This window comes from Lepidochelys kempii, chromosome 7 (genome assembly GCF_965140285.1).
Source record: "Lepidochelys kempii isolate rLepKem1 chromosome 7, rLepKem1.hap1, whole genome shotgun sequence".
Lineage (NCBI taxonomy): Eukaryota > Metazoa > Chordata > Testudines > Cheloniidae > Lepidochelys > Lepidochelys kempii.
This window is the reverse complement of record NC_136386.1, coordinates 81,695,994-81,710,505: the sequence shown is the minus strand read 5'-3', so window position 1 is coordinate 81,710,505 and position 14,512 is coordinate 81,695,994. Positions and strand designations below refer to the sequence as shown.

At 35.5% G+C, this 14,512-nt stretch overlaps 1 protein-coding gene across 5 annotated transcripts in view; it reads right to left on the bottom strand.

Moving 5' to 3' along the window:
- Window positions 1-1,887: 1,887 nt before the first annotated feature.
- The window catches only part of TET1 (tet methylcytosine dioxygenase 1), a 132,150-nt gene continuing 119,525 nt past the window's right edge, over window positions 1,888-14,512 (bottom strand). For all 5 annotated transcript variants that reach the window (XM_078853811.1, XM_078853810.1, XM_073353482.2 and 2 more), the window contains one exon: window positions 1,888-13,844. In XM_078853811.1, coding sequence (XP_078709937.1) covers window positions 12,703-13,844 — 1,142 coding nt within the window. In that variant the 3' untranslated portion in view covers window positions 1,888-12,702. The remainder of the gene's footprint in view (window positions 13,845-14,512) is intronic.

Genomic DNA, 14,512 nt, shown 5'->3' with positions numbered 1-14,512 from the left:
TAACCCTCATTTTAAGCTGTAAGTCAAGTTTTGATGCATGTAGGACTTTGTGTGCCCTTTGCGCTTGGCAGAATTTAACCCTCAATGAACAATCTTTAGGATTATTCTACAATGGATTATCTGGAGGGATATTTACAAAAATATGAGCCAACAATATTCAATGGAAATCTATCTATGACCAGCATAAAAATCATTAAGATATCACAGACAGTATTTGAACTGCAGTATCATGCTCCATCAGACTAGTTGTTATCAGATAGTGGGATGCTTCTAAACACTGAAAGATAGCCCCTACAAAAAAAAATTAACTTGGAGTTGCTGCAATAACTAATGTAACTCATATGCCAAATATGTGACAAGAACGCTACACTTTAAAGCCCTATGAGTCTAACAAATTAAAGGTACATAAATATTCTATTACCCTTCAAACATGTTTTACAATATTGACATGTGAAATTCATCTTACGTATTCTGATAATTAACTGCCTCCAACTCTTGACATAAAGTGTATATTTGGCTGTAGAAAATATGTATCTGTTGAAAGAGTTGTTAAGTATGATGTGGAGGTAAAGTGGGGGCAAGGCTGGTGGATCAGTCACTGTAAAAAGCCACAGGCCTGTATCCGCCCAGATTGGTAAGGAGCCTTCCTGTAACTGAAACCTCAGACAAGTAGAATTTCCTAACTTTTGGGGATTCCAGTTTTCAGAAAGAACTTGATAATACAAGCTTTTTGGACTGAATTTTTTAATTGGGAAAAAAAAAAGAAGAGAAAAATAACCTGAATGGTCACAGTCTCCTCAGATCAGCAGAACAGAATTTCTTTCTACATAGTACTGTATTAATGGAAGTAGTGAGAGGAGAGCATTGAGCCTGAGAGTTGCTGTGGGACACTTTTTGCAACAATGTTGGCTAATATTTTTGTCTTTTTTGCTGAAAAACAAGAATTCAAAATTTTTGACCACATCTGTTGCGGCGGGGCCTTGAACTGGATACCTCAGCCCTGCAAATAAACAAGCAGGGATTGGTGAGGGAAGGGGCAGGAATCCTGGGAGATACTGATTCCACTTGCTGATTCCCCCATCCAATGCAGCTAGCCCAGAGGGTTAGATGGGATCAGACTGTACTCCTGGACTCCAGCAGGGGTGAATCGGTCAGTTTGTGTTCACCATAAATAAATACCCAAATATAACCAAAAGTGTTAATGATAAAACTGGAAAATTTTGTTGGGAAAATACTTCACAAAACGGAAAGTACTTTTATAAGAAAACTAATGACAACTACTTGTTGTTTTTTTTTAAACAACTTCCTTAATAAGATTAAAAGGAATTGCTTTTATTTTACTAATTATAAAAGAGAAAAGATGGATTCAGTGTACAGAATCCAGAGACTACCATGATTTTGGTGAGCATAACTGCTTCCCAGGCCCATCATATTAGGCTGAAAGTTTATTAGCATCCTCATAGGTGCTACAATACTAAACTATTCCTAGCTATGGAATCAGTATTCATTGCTTGATTAAAATAAAAGTTTACATAAAAGTAAATTTCAAATACTATTTGTTTGAGCAATAAGTTCAATTATATGGGTGTAAGATTTTGTTCTACATTACATACTATGGCCTTGATCCTGGAACAAGATGCATGGGATCAGGGCCTATCGTTGCCCAGTCCTCCTGTCCTCCTTAAATGACTTCAACATGCATTTTGTCTTAGCAGGATCGGGCCACATATGATCAGGAATCTACTCTTTTTATTTGTGTTTGGAAACACAAAAATAATATTGTTTTGAAATGTATATTTACAAAACAGAAAGATTTATTAAATATAGGAAAGAAAAATTAGACAACTGAGTGCAAAATAGAAGTATAAAATTTATTTAAAACCACCCACAAAGTTCTGTGTAATCAGGAATGATACAATTTGTAATAGTCTTTTTTTAAAAACTCATGACAAGATTTAAAATATATTTTCAATTACAGTATTCATTTAGCCTTATTCAGTTAGGACGATAAAAAAATGAAAATTTACGTTCTAAACAGATAATGAGACACACAAGAAAAATATAACAGAACAGACAATTTCCACAACAACAATCTTTACATGTATGTTTCAACACTATTATCAACATTTCAATGCATCTTGCTACATAAACATGAAATTGTGTACAACAACTGCTTGCACCAAAAACAGAGTTTAAGTAAGTCTTTCAAGTAACATGCAGTCACAACTCACAAGTCTTCAAGTACTGCTGGTAAGAGTTCCCTTTGCTGCAGAGAAGATTTCAAGGGTCAGATACTCACTGATGTAAATCCACATAGCTTCTCTAACTTGAATGGGGCTATGTGGATTTACACTAGATGCGTCCCAAATGTATGAGAAATGAAGTAACTTTTAAACTTTCTTCTGTACATACTGTGACATAATGAAGTGCTTTTTCTTTCTGTTTTTTTTTCTCCTTTAGGAACTAAAAATATGTTAATGTTAAAAAGAAAATTGTATTTTGTCTTTCAAAAGTTATTTCATTTTTTCAGGTCTAAATACAGTAGGTTGATAACACCAATAAACAAAACAACACCACCAAATCCCTAAAACACAGAAGTTCAAAGCTGCAAAATAAATATTAAATGCATTCCATATAAAGAAAGCAAGAAATATACAGACTATATTGATCAAACAAAAATCCATTTTTCTCCTTTGGCATACTGTACCTTTTTAGTTTTTTGATAAAAGTCAGGAGAGAATCAAACTGCATTCTCTGAATGTGACATTGTAGCCTTAAAAAATAATGTTGTTATTATAATTATTATAATGTCTGGTAACGTCAAGTTTTTAAAAAGCATTTATGACATATCATGATATTGTGACGTTACCAAGAACTGTCCTCTTCCAAACTCAGCAAAGAAATAGTAGAAGAATTAAATGTTAAAGTATTAAATGTCCAATATTAATACTTAAAACAGATTTTCTTTTAACTTTATTGGAATATACAGTTTGCCTCTCTGGATTTGTAATATTTTTTTTAAACTTGGGAGATATTTTGAGGACTAGAGGCTTACAACATTCAAAATGCAAAGGTTGCCTTGTGTTTTGCTAGAATTATAAAGTGACATTCACAAAAGTAAAAAGAAGTCTGTTATAGTGATGTACAGTATCACCACAGTTTAGACATGTAAAAATGAAAAGCAAATGTTTTTTTCTCCTCAGCATTTGTTTATTTTTAGGGGACCATTTTATAATTCCAATACAATAGTGTAAGCTTCTGAGGCTCAATACTTGCTAATGCAAAACTCACACTGGCTGCAATGGAAGTTTTTTCATGACTCAGGCATGCAGGACTGGGCTAATGGTTTTGCTGTCTAATATCACCAAAATTAGGGTGGTGAGAAAACTTTGGCTTTTAGCTTTGTGCCTCACATTTCCCTCTAGTGTGGCAATATTACACAGTATAACAAACCTCACTGGATCTTATGTCAGCAGAGAATGGAGCTGGGTGAATTCTCACAACCCCGCTTCAAGTGGTCAAGTAAAGCTGTCTAATAATGATAATAAAAACATTGTGAATAATTATTTGAGGAAAAATTGCTCAAATTTGCAATTTTTATTATTCACAATCCTACCAGTTCTATAGCCAGGGCACTAATTTGAGGTACAAACCCCTTACCACATTCTTTTTGTAGGCAAGATGGGGAAAGAAGGTCAGCCTACAGTTGGATATCCTACAAAAGAAGCTAGATTAGAATATCTTTCTAAACTACATTTCTAATTTTCTCTAAACTAAACACCAGTGTAATGGTTTGGATCTTGCTGGCCAATATGTGTGCAGTAGAGATATAAAGAAGATCATCCATTGATGATTGCACAGTCAATTTTGAAGCTTGATTCTCAGTTACACTAGGATTTCTTTACACCACCCTGGTAGAGTAAAGACACCTTACTATGTGTCAGTTTCATTCACTTCCACTTTAATGTCATTTTGTTCTCTCAGAGTGGTGTTAAAGGGCCTTAGCGTAAATGAGAAAAAGGCCCTTTATTTTTATATTTAAAAAAACTTTTGCATTGTAATAGTATATAACAAGAAACAAGTAAGACATCGAAAATGTTTATCGAACAGTTCATAAAATCTTCCACAATACAGTATGAAAATGTTCTGTGGCAACAGTTGTGATATCGATTAAGTGTCAAATGGTTGACATCTATTCCAATAAGAAAAGGAGGACTTGTGGCACCTTCGAGACTAACCAATGTATCGGAGCATAAGCTTTCGTGAGCTACGGCTCACTTCATCAGATGCAGCGAGCTGTAGCTCATGAAGCTTATGCTCAAATATATTGGTTAGTCGCGAAGGTGCCACAACTACTCCTGTTCTTTTTGCGGATACAGCCTGACACGGCTGCTCCTCTGAAACCTGTTCCAATGTGACGCTACAACAGCAATTTTTTTGAATACATTCAGTCTACTGCATATGACATCTCTATGTAGCTTAATTGTCAATTGTGTTCTACTTCCTACCCACAGAAAATTTTGGCATCTATTTATAACAGCATTGTACCCTTTGACTTTATGTGGAAGGCCGTAATGGCATACAAAGTGGGGAGAACAGTCGAGTGATAGTACAGCCACATTTAAAAATGCTGTCAACCTGAAACAGTGATTGATGTATGACTCAACATCGAAAACCATTTAAGGCCCAATCCTGCAGTCACTGCAAATAAATCATTGGGAGCTTTAAGCATTTTAGAATTAGACACCAATGAACACTGTGTCACTGTACCATCAATTTAACTTCATTTGCATTAACCCTGCAGGTTCTGAATCACACAACAGTACAACTTATCTTGATATAGCAGCCTTCATTCAAAGTGTCATAAAATGCTTAAAAGAAAGAGGCAGAAGAGAGAAGACTTTCAAGCTGTGCACAGCAACTCATAAAAGGAAAAATGACATGGATGAAGATCCAGTAGGAGAAAAGAAAACAGTTAACATTAAAAGTGATAAACATGCAAGTGTTCTTGCAGATTAGCTATGGTGGGGGAAGAACTGAAGGATGCAGTACTGAGGATCTAGTGTCATTTGTAGGCTAAAGAGAATGGGAAGATTTGGGCTAAATTGTGGCTTTAAGCTACAGCCCATTTGGGATGGGGGGAAGTAAGAAGAGGCTGGGGAATAGTAGGAGTCCCAAAGAGAATTTTAACAGAGTGGAGAAGCACACAGCAAAGCTGGAACCCCTGTACCTTTTCACAGAGTGCAGTTTGTGTTCTACTCCTTCCTGCTCAAGCCAAATCAGCCCTGCTTGCTGCTGTGAAGGGAGGAAGAAAAGGCAAATCCATAACTCCACTCCTCTTTGGAGAGTCTAGGGCCAGTGGTGGCACTAACTTTTATGCAGTCCTTGAACTTCCCACTGGGATTATGGCTGATCCATGAACAGGGACAAACAGAAGACACAAAGAAGCACCTTCTCCCGCTTGTGGGTCTTTGCAGGGAGAGTCATAATCTTATCTATTATGTCAAGATTTGAACAGAGTAAATCATACAGAAGGAAAGACAGAATGCCAGAGATGTAGCAGTACAAGCAAAGAATGATCTTCAGCTCTGGAGAGCTGAGTCTGTGGGCAGAGAAGAGGCCAATACTGGCAAAACGGACTTTGTTGACTATATGTGGATAGAGGGTCAGAAAGGTAGGATGCCAAAAGTTTATGAAGAGTTTTGAAAAATAAATGGACAGTTTACAAGTGGATATGAAGATTGATAGTGAAGGTGAAGGGGTGGACTGAAATGCCCCTCTTTCTTGTAATGAAAAAGTAATTTAACTGCAGCATTCTGCACTCCATGGAAGAGTTAGGCTATAACAGGATGATAAAAAAGGCAACTATCAGAGTTAAGACAGAAAATGATTGACATGAAATATAGATTTTGAAAGAGTTACATTAATAATAATTTCTTGTAAATTTCAGAGGTGGAGATAAACAGATTTACAGACAAGGAAGAGGTGAGATTAAAAAATAAAAGTCAGGAGCAAGGCTGATGCTTACATTGCTACCCTTGGGAGCAAAGGTCCATGCTAAAGAGAATTAGAAGACTTGTATGCAGGAAGTTATAACTCTTTAAAGCATTCAACAGCAGAAGGCTATAGGGTCACCAAGCACTGACAGACAAAATGGGTAAATACAGCAGATGAGCTACAAAGGAATCAAAGCATGAAATGAGCGAGTTGTAGAGTTCAGTGTCATCTATACAGAACAGAAGTTAATGCCTAGGGCTGAAGCTAGCAAATGAAATGTCCTAGAGGGAGAAGATGTAGTATACACTGAGAATTATCTCCATTATTTAGAAAACAAAGCAGCACACAAATGACACTGAAATATTACACTCAAACTGAAACATTTAACTAACTCCTCTGAAACATCTAAAATATTTTAATATAATGATAAAGTTAACATGAAGTTAGTACTAACTTTGAATCATACATCAAAGGAAATAGACGATCTCTAGCATAGACAGAGGACAGAGTCTGATCTCAGTCACACCTGCGTATATATGGAGTAACTCAATTGACTTCAGTAGAGTTACTCTGGATGTACCTGAGTGTAACATATCAGAATCTGGCCCATAACATTTAGAGGCTATTCCTAATCTTCTACATACTTGTACCTAATTAAATATTATTAGAGATTTTTTGGTCCCTGGGATAGCCTCAAGTGATACATATCTCTCCTCTGTCAGAGTCCCAGGAAAATAGCATTCATATAGTTTTACAGCAGCATACATCAGTACCATATAAACAATATAATTCAAGACAATTTTTCTAAAATATCAGGTGATCCCAGAAAACTCTGATCTGTGGTTTCACTTCTACTCCACTGAAATACTGAGCAGTCAAAATCTCAGTACTTTTTACACTGACCATGCTTCTAAGATAAGATTAAAAAGAAAGAGATGGATATAAATGTGCCATAGTTTTACATTTTAGTAAAAAAAGATTGTGTATTTAAAATTTGATATATCTAAATAAACAGTGGTGATATGGATATACAGTACCTAGGCAACCAAGAAACGGCTTAAGGAGCAAGTCAAGTCAGGGTTCACAAGCTGCATGCGGTTCTTCATAGCCTGGTTTATAACTATTTTGGGCTTCATATATCCGATTAGTCCTCCACTTGCTCTATCTGGATCTGAGGCAGAGTGAGCAATTATAGCAGTGCTCACGTCTCTGTCCAGGGTACATGTATTAGGCAGATCAAAGTAAGAGTGACTTCTCTTTTTCCAGAGGCCAGTACAGATTGGGGCAGACAGAACAGAGAAGAAATTGATTCCACAAGAGGAAGTGGAGGAATGGAATTAACATACATCAGTACATAGTGACATGATGTGATGACACATCCCTATCAAACAGAAATTGTTATGGCACAGAGATTGCAAGGCAATGCCAGAATGTCATAACACAATTATTGTATTTCTTTGCACTTTACTTTTTGATGATAAAGTGGCCTTATAGCTGTTACTGGTTGAACAGCCACTTGGTTAAATTAGAAGAGTTTCCATATGTGATTGGCCTCTTCCTCATCTATAATTTCACAATGCGTGATCAAGGGCTTTTATAATGTGTTATGGTTAGCCATCCAACTCTTCCATATGTGAGAAATAAAACACGACGACAATTTTACTGCAAAGACCTGCCAAAAAGATCTCACTACTGAAGAAATGCTATTTTAACTGCCACAGTGGATGTGAGAGGTCATTCATTTAATACTGCATGAATATCACAAATGTTGATACATGTAAATAGTCTGAAAACTGGCATATAAATTAATTTTTCAAATATTGGGAGGGAGTACGTGTCCATACTACAAGCATTTCTGTGCAAATTTCAGAAGAAATGAATTATTTATGCAGCCTGTAAATTAGAAAGCATGTTTTATCACTCGGCCTGACCAGGTAGCTGATTTCACACAGAGTCATACTGATCTTCCCCCGTGTAATTTAAGGTAGGATTGTGCCCTACATTTTAAATATAAAAATGCAAATACAATTTCGTTTACAAGGTTTCCTAAAAATTCTACATTTAACTAGAAGCACATTAACATATTGGCCCAAATCCTACTGTATTTGCATCTGCAGAGCTCCACTAACTGCAGAGGGGTTAAACAGATGTGAATGAGAGTAGAACTTGACCCACTAAAGTTAGCAAAATACTGTAATGGTGTTTGAAAGGTTTTTAGAGGAGAAAACAATTGTGTGTTATGTATACTAGTAAGCATTAAAAAGTTGCTTTTTACCTACAGTTATCACACCATATTACTTCAGATACTAGAGTTATTTCCTATTTGAAGCATAGGGACACATTCTGGTAACTAAGCATGACTTGTTTTAATGGTGGTCATTGTAAGTACAAAACATTGACTTATAAAATCAGGATTATTTGCAGAAAGATATGATCACATCTTAATTGTAGCTTATGAGCAATTAAGTCTTTGTATGAATTTTGTACAGTATTATTACAATATTTGAGGTGAGCTGGTCATATGGCCTTATAGTCATACTCTCTGCTACTATCTGTGGGTTCTAAGTGTCAGATCCCAGCTTGATCCAAGGAATGAGGTACCTGCATGTGCAGGAGTATTGCAGTGGTAACACTCACAGTTTCAATGGGAGCTATTGTACTATTGCAACAGTGACCCCTGAGAGTCAAACAGGAGTGATACTCTCTAGAGAGCAAAAACAACAAGGAGTCCGGTGGCACCTTAAAGAGTAACAGTTATATTTGAGCATAAGCTTTCATAGGTAAAAAACCCACTTCTTCAGATGCATGGAGTGAAAATTACAGATGCAGACATAAATATACTGACACCTGAAGAGAAGGGAGTTATCTCACAAGTGGAGAACCAGTGCTGACAGGGCCAATTCAATCAGGGTGTAGTCCACTCCCAATAATAGATGAGGTGTTAATTCCAGGAAAGCTTATGCTCAAATAAATCTGTTAATCTTTATGGTGCGACCGGACTCCTTGTTTTTGTGGATACAGACTTACACAGCTATCCCCTTATACTTGTCTCTAGAGAGCATCACTCCTTTCCTCCAAAATGAGGTGTTGTGATGGTGCAGGCCTAGTAGAGGGAGTGTATAGGGATATTCTTGCCGGAAAATCAAAGGTTACTATGTTATGTTGCAACAGTCCTTGGTGGTATACTGTGAGGTGATATAAAAGGTGGTGGTATTGGGGAAACAAACTGTCAAGAACTGTGAGTTAAAGACTTGGAGCCCTACAGTGCTGTCTGTCTATGAACAAAAACTCCTATTGAAATCAATATAAGTTTGTTACAGATCAAGGGAAGTATACCGTTTTTCCTAGCTGTTTTATCTTCAGATGTGCTTCCTGACCTGGCTGGCCAATCTGGAAAGATCCTGCTTCTGCAATGTGCAGGAGGTCAGACTAGATGATCATGATGGTCCTTTCTGACCTTAAAGTTTATGCGTCTATGACCGTGAGAGGAAGTCATAGAGCAGTTGTGTGGGATTGAAGGGAAAGAATAACTTAGAAATTTGTAACTTTTAAGAGGACAATATTTTTGCAAGTACAATCTTACTCAATACAACATTGATCTGTGTGCACAAGACTGATAAATATTCTGAAATGTTATAATAAATAGCACACAGCTGTAAATACAGTAAATAGATGTATTTCTCATACTGCAATATATTTACTAGAAAATATTTGCTTTTCAGACATACTGTTCTCTTTTAACATTGCCATTACGAATCTATTAGAGCTGGATTTCCCTGTTGGACTTGCTGAGTCCCTACTGATAGTCAACTGAGAAGTGCCTTGTAAAAGACAAACATACTTAAAGATGCCATTTAAGATGCACCTATTCTGCTTTTCAGGTATTTGAGGAAGCTGGTGTTTTCTCTATTACTTGAACTGCCTAATCACACACAAGCCTAAAGGTCTGGAAGGATTCAAACGGAAATTCCAGCCATTTTAATATTTCTTGAATTTCTTATAAGCAGAATAACAGCCCTGAAACTTTTCCTACTAAATTTTGAAATAAAAATGGTATTTAGTAGAATTGCTGAGAAATAAAGAATTCCTTCATTCTGCACTATACATGCATATGGCATAGTGAAATTATTGTGAAGTTATAATATGTCTAAATCTATCAGTGTTACCAGTGATACTTACTAGTAGCAAAGTAATCCTTCTGGTAGATAATTGACCCTGGTGCTAAACAAGGGTACTCAGATAGCAAATATGTTGTTGGAGCAACTTAGAATACTACTTACTGTATATACAGCTGTAATTTTTAGCCTCACAAAAAATAGACAAGTTTTAAAATGGAAATCTAAGGCACACAATATACCATAATGATTACATGTATACTGTACTTTACATATTCAAAAAGCAGAAAACTGCTGGTACAAAATGATGGCATAATATTGACATTTTTATTATTTATAATCCCTTCATATCCTGTACTTGAACTAACAGGCTTTAAACTAAAATTTGCAGCATATGGGGTTTTCACAAATTTTACTTTGAGCTAGATAAAATACAAAGAATGGGTCCAATCCTCCTGTCCTTATCCATTAAAATTCCTGTTAATTTCAATAGTCAGTCTACATAAGGATTTTAGGTTTAGCCCAATATCATTACATAGTGATTGCAACTTTAGGCCTTGATCCTGCAAATATTGAATTCATTGGACCTGCTCCTACCTGTAAGTATTTTCAGGATCAGGGTTCTAGTTAGCACTGTGTGTAAAAAATAAAATTCACATATTCTTTGTACCAAAACTGTAAATATCACAATTATTATAGAACTTTTAAAGAAAAAAGCACCTTGTCTAGGTATTAGATAAAGTGGATCTAGACATTTCAGATTACTTTTGTTACAGCACCACTGGATTATAGTATTATCAAGTATATTACTGGTATAAGTTCTCAATAGAAAATACTAACCTCAGTTACATCTATGGGATTACATACACTGTGAGTATTCACAGGTAAAATTAAGGTAGAGCTTGACCCGTAGGATCTTATCCCACAACCATTATGCACAAGAGTAGGCCTTATGTGGGTAGTCCCACTGACTTTAATTGGACTGAGAAGGTGAGTAAGGCTTGCAGGACAAGGTCCTTACTTAAACAACTTTTTTGTCTGGTGATTAGATGATTCAATAAATAAATAATAAAACAGAAATGAGGAGGAGAGAAGAATCAGAGAAAGAAGAGCGGGATGGATGCTACATTATTTCTGAATGGAGTGTCTACTTTTCCTCATTTAGCAAAATGTAACCATAATCATTTGGTGATGTGTGAATTTTCCAACTGAAATGCAGAACATAAATTCAAATGTTTGTAACTAACAACTGTTCCCATATGAAATGTATAAATAAATCATTGTTAAAAATGATACAAAACATGCTTGTAAAAAAAAAAACAAAAAAACCCACTGAACTGAAAAAGCATTCTTATTAGCTAGTGAACATTCTGGAAGAGAATTATCAAATAAGACTTGCTTTTAAACATTAGATATTGAAAATTTCTTACTTTAGTTTGTCACTTTTATAACTTTTTTTCGGAACAGAGTAAGGCAACTCTAGGGGGTACCTTTTTTTTTTTTTTTTTTTTTTTAAATCCCAAAACGATCCTACCCCTGAGGCATTAGGAACATTTGGTTGTGTCACATAACTTGCAATGCTTTAGATGAGTCAGACTAATGTGCTTATTGCTCAAATAAATCATCATAATTTCTGTCTTTAAAAAATTAATTATTTAATTCCCCAATAGCAACACACATTGAACAAGATGTTTCTTCATTCCATATTTGTAAATAATTAAAAGTGTCTGCATTTTATTACTCTTCTGTTTATATGTAACATAAAAACCTTCAATGGAAAAAGGGAAAGTCTAAAAACAATCACATATGTCATTAGCATACATATTGCAATTGTAACAGTATGGAAATCTACACAGCAAGAACAAAATGATTTCTTCTGTAGAGTATGCACAAACCTTAGACAATATGATCCTCATACTATACTAGTTCAAGTTAATTTTAAAAATAGAAAGTGCTTTTAAAATATATATTTACAGCTTACAAACAACTTCCAGCCATCACTAGTGATAACTTCATTTTATACATTATGAAAACTCTAGAGAGAGAAAATTTCATTGGTTCTCTTAAAAGATTTATCTGTAATTTGGACTTTTTAGCAATGATTGGAAGTTGTTAGAGCAATGGCACCATGAAGTAATAATTCAGCTTATTTTTACTGTTTGATGTGGTCAAGCACCAAGAACTGTGTAGAGCTATCACTGTATAATTTGATTTTACATCATAAAATGTGAATCTGTTAAAATCCCTATAAATGACTTGTTCTGTAGTAAACAGATTTGATTTAAAGCACCAAAATATAATTTCCTAAAGGTAATAAACTGAATGATTCAATCAAGGTTAATAACCTAACCAAAATCTTCTTTTAGAACATATTAAAACTATACAATTTTTTTTTTTGCTTAAAATGTGCTCAAGCACCACCAAATGTTAAAATATAAAGTCACAGTTTAAGATAAATCCCCATTTTTACCTCAGCCTTAAAATGGTTGAGATGAACAAATAGTAAACTACACATGACTCTGTTCTTTAACAGCACCTTAAAGAAATACTGTATAACACTGCACCAAGGCAAGGCATCTGCTACTAAAACCTATGCCCAATGGTTATAGGGCCCTGCAACTCTAGTGAGGGCATAAGAAGACACTGTTATTACATTATCTTGAGTTACTGTTAACGCTCTGCGTGATGGAATTTGGTTGAACTCATTTTCTTCATAGAAAATCTCTCTGGTTTCACTGCTCTGCTTGGTTTTCCTGCTGCTAGGTTTTAGTTCAGTATTTTCAGTCCCTAATCTTTCTGCTTCTTTTTCCTTCTCTTTTGCTCTCTCAGCCATCTTTGCTTCCCACATTGCTAATCCATGTTTTGGCTCATTTAAATTTTTGTGTTGGTAGAAGACTAAAGAGATTCGAGTGGGATGACTGCGGTTTGGTTTCTTAATGGGTGTTGTGGCATGGAGTTCACGTCTTGCACATTCAATTAAGATAGAACCATGAGAAGGTGCCACAGCAACACCACCAATATCATCATCCAAAAAATTGTGCTCACTGTCTGACCACATTTCATCAGCTTTTTCTTCAGAATCCATTGGTTCTGCCAGCACATTTCTTTGCTTTTCATCGCTAGCTTTGGAATCACAAATCTGTTCTTGATGGGAGCCACCTTTTTCCACTGGACATTTATGAGACGTGTTAGCTTCATTTCTGGTTACATCCTTTGTCGGAGAGTTTAATGGTACCGACATATCACAAGGGTTGATCGATTGCGAAGGAGCATTTTCTAATTGCAGTTGACAATTTTGCTTGTCATCTGGTAGGTGTTCAAGTATACTATGCAGGGGGTCTTTAAGGGTTGGGTGGTCTGAAACAGTAATATCTGGAAGAATTGGTGGCACACCATTCCTCTTTTCATTCAGCAAAATTCCAGTATAATCTTTAACTGACACATCAAAATTCTTACATTTAATATAAGGTGTGACATGAGGTTGCTTACTACTGCATTCAAAATACCCGTAGGGAACTGAAAAATCTTGTTGAATATCAGTCACTGCTGTTATGCTAGGCTTATGTGTTAATGACGAATAAGGATGTAAACTATCCACCTTAAAAGGGGAGGAAGCAGTATATTGTTTTAATACAGAGCAACTTTTAGTAGCATTTGAAGTATGTTTCATGGCATAAAGGTGATCTGAAGTCTCCATTTTTATTCCAGGTTGCAAAGCATCTGTTTTGTTCCCTAAAAAAAAATGCATACCAAAATGTAAGTATCTTTTCCTTGTTCAGTTATTCAAAATATAGCTTATTATAGTGATGTTTCCCACTTGTTCAATAATTTGGAAAATATGGACAGTGACTACATTTTTTCAAAATGATCAAATTTATGTCATTGGGACTATTTGTACGACTTAAAAGCATGCATGAGTATTTGCTGAATTAGGGTCTTAATCACTTCATTACAGACTGATCAATGCTGGTGTATAAAACAGAAAACATGCATATATTTCTTGCCTAAATTATTTTATTCATCCCTCTGTGAAATATTCTTTTATCAAATGAGCACCATATGTAGAACTATCATAATTCAGTGACTGTTTTACCCCAAATTATGATCCAAGAAACGTTTATTTCAGCTTGTTTCCAATTCAACACAAAAACGTTCCTCTATTACAATAACTGCTTAATTAAATAGCGGATTATTATTCACACAGTTCAGTGGATTCATCTGAAGATATGATCCAGGTAAATCCATTTTTGCAGAGTGGCAACAACTGATTTGACTCTGTCTTCTGTTTGTTTGCCAAATTAGAGTGGTTCCAAATTTTGTCTGAAACATATTTGGCTCAATTTTTGTCTGTTCTTTAGTCATAGCTAGTCTTTCTTGACCTGTTGCAAATTGTGCACTTT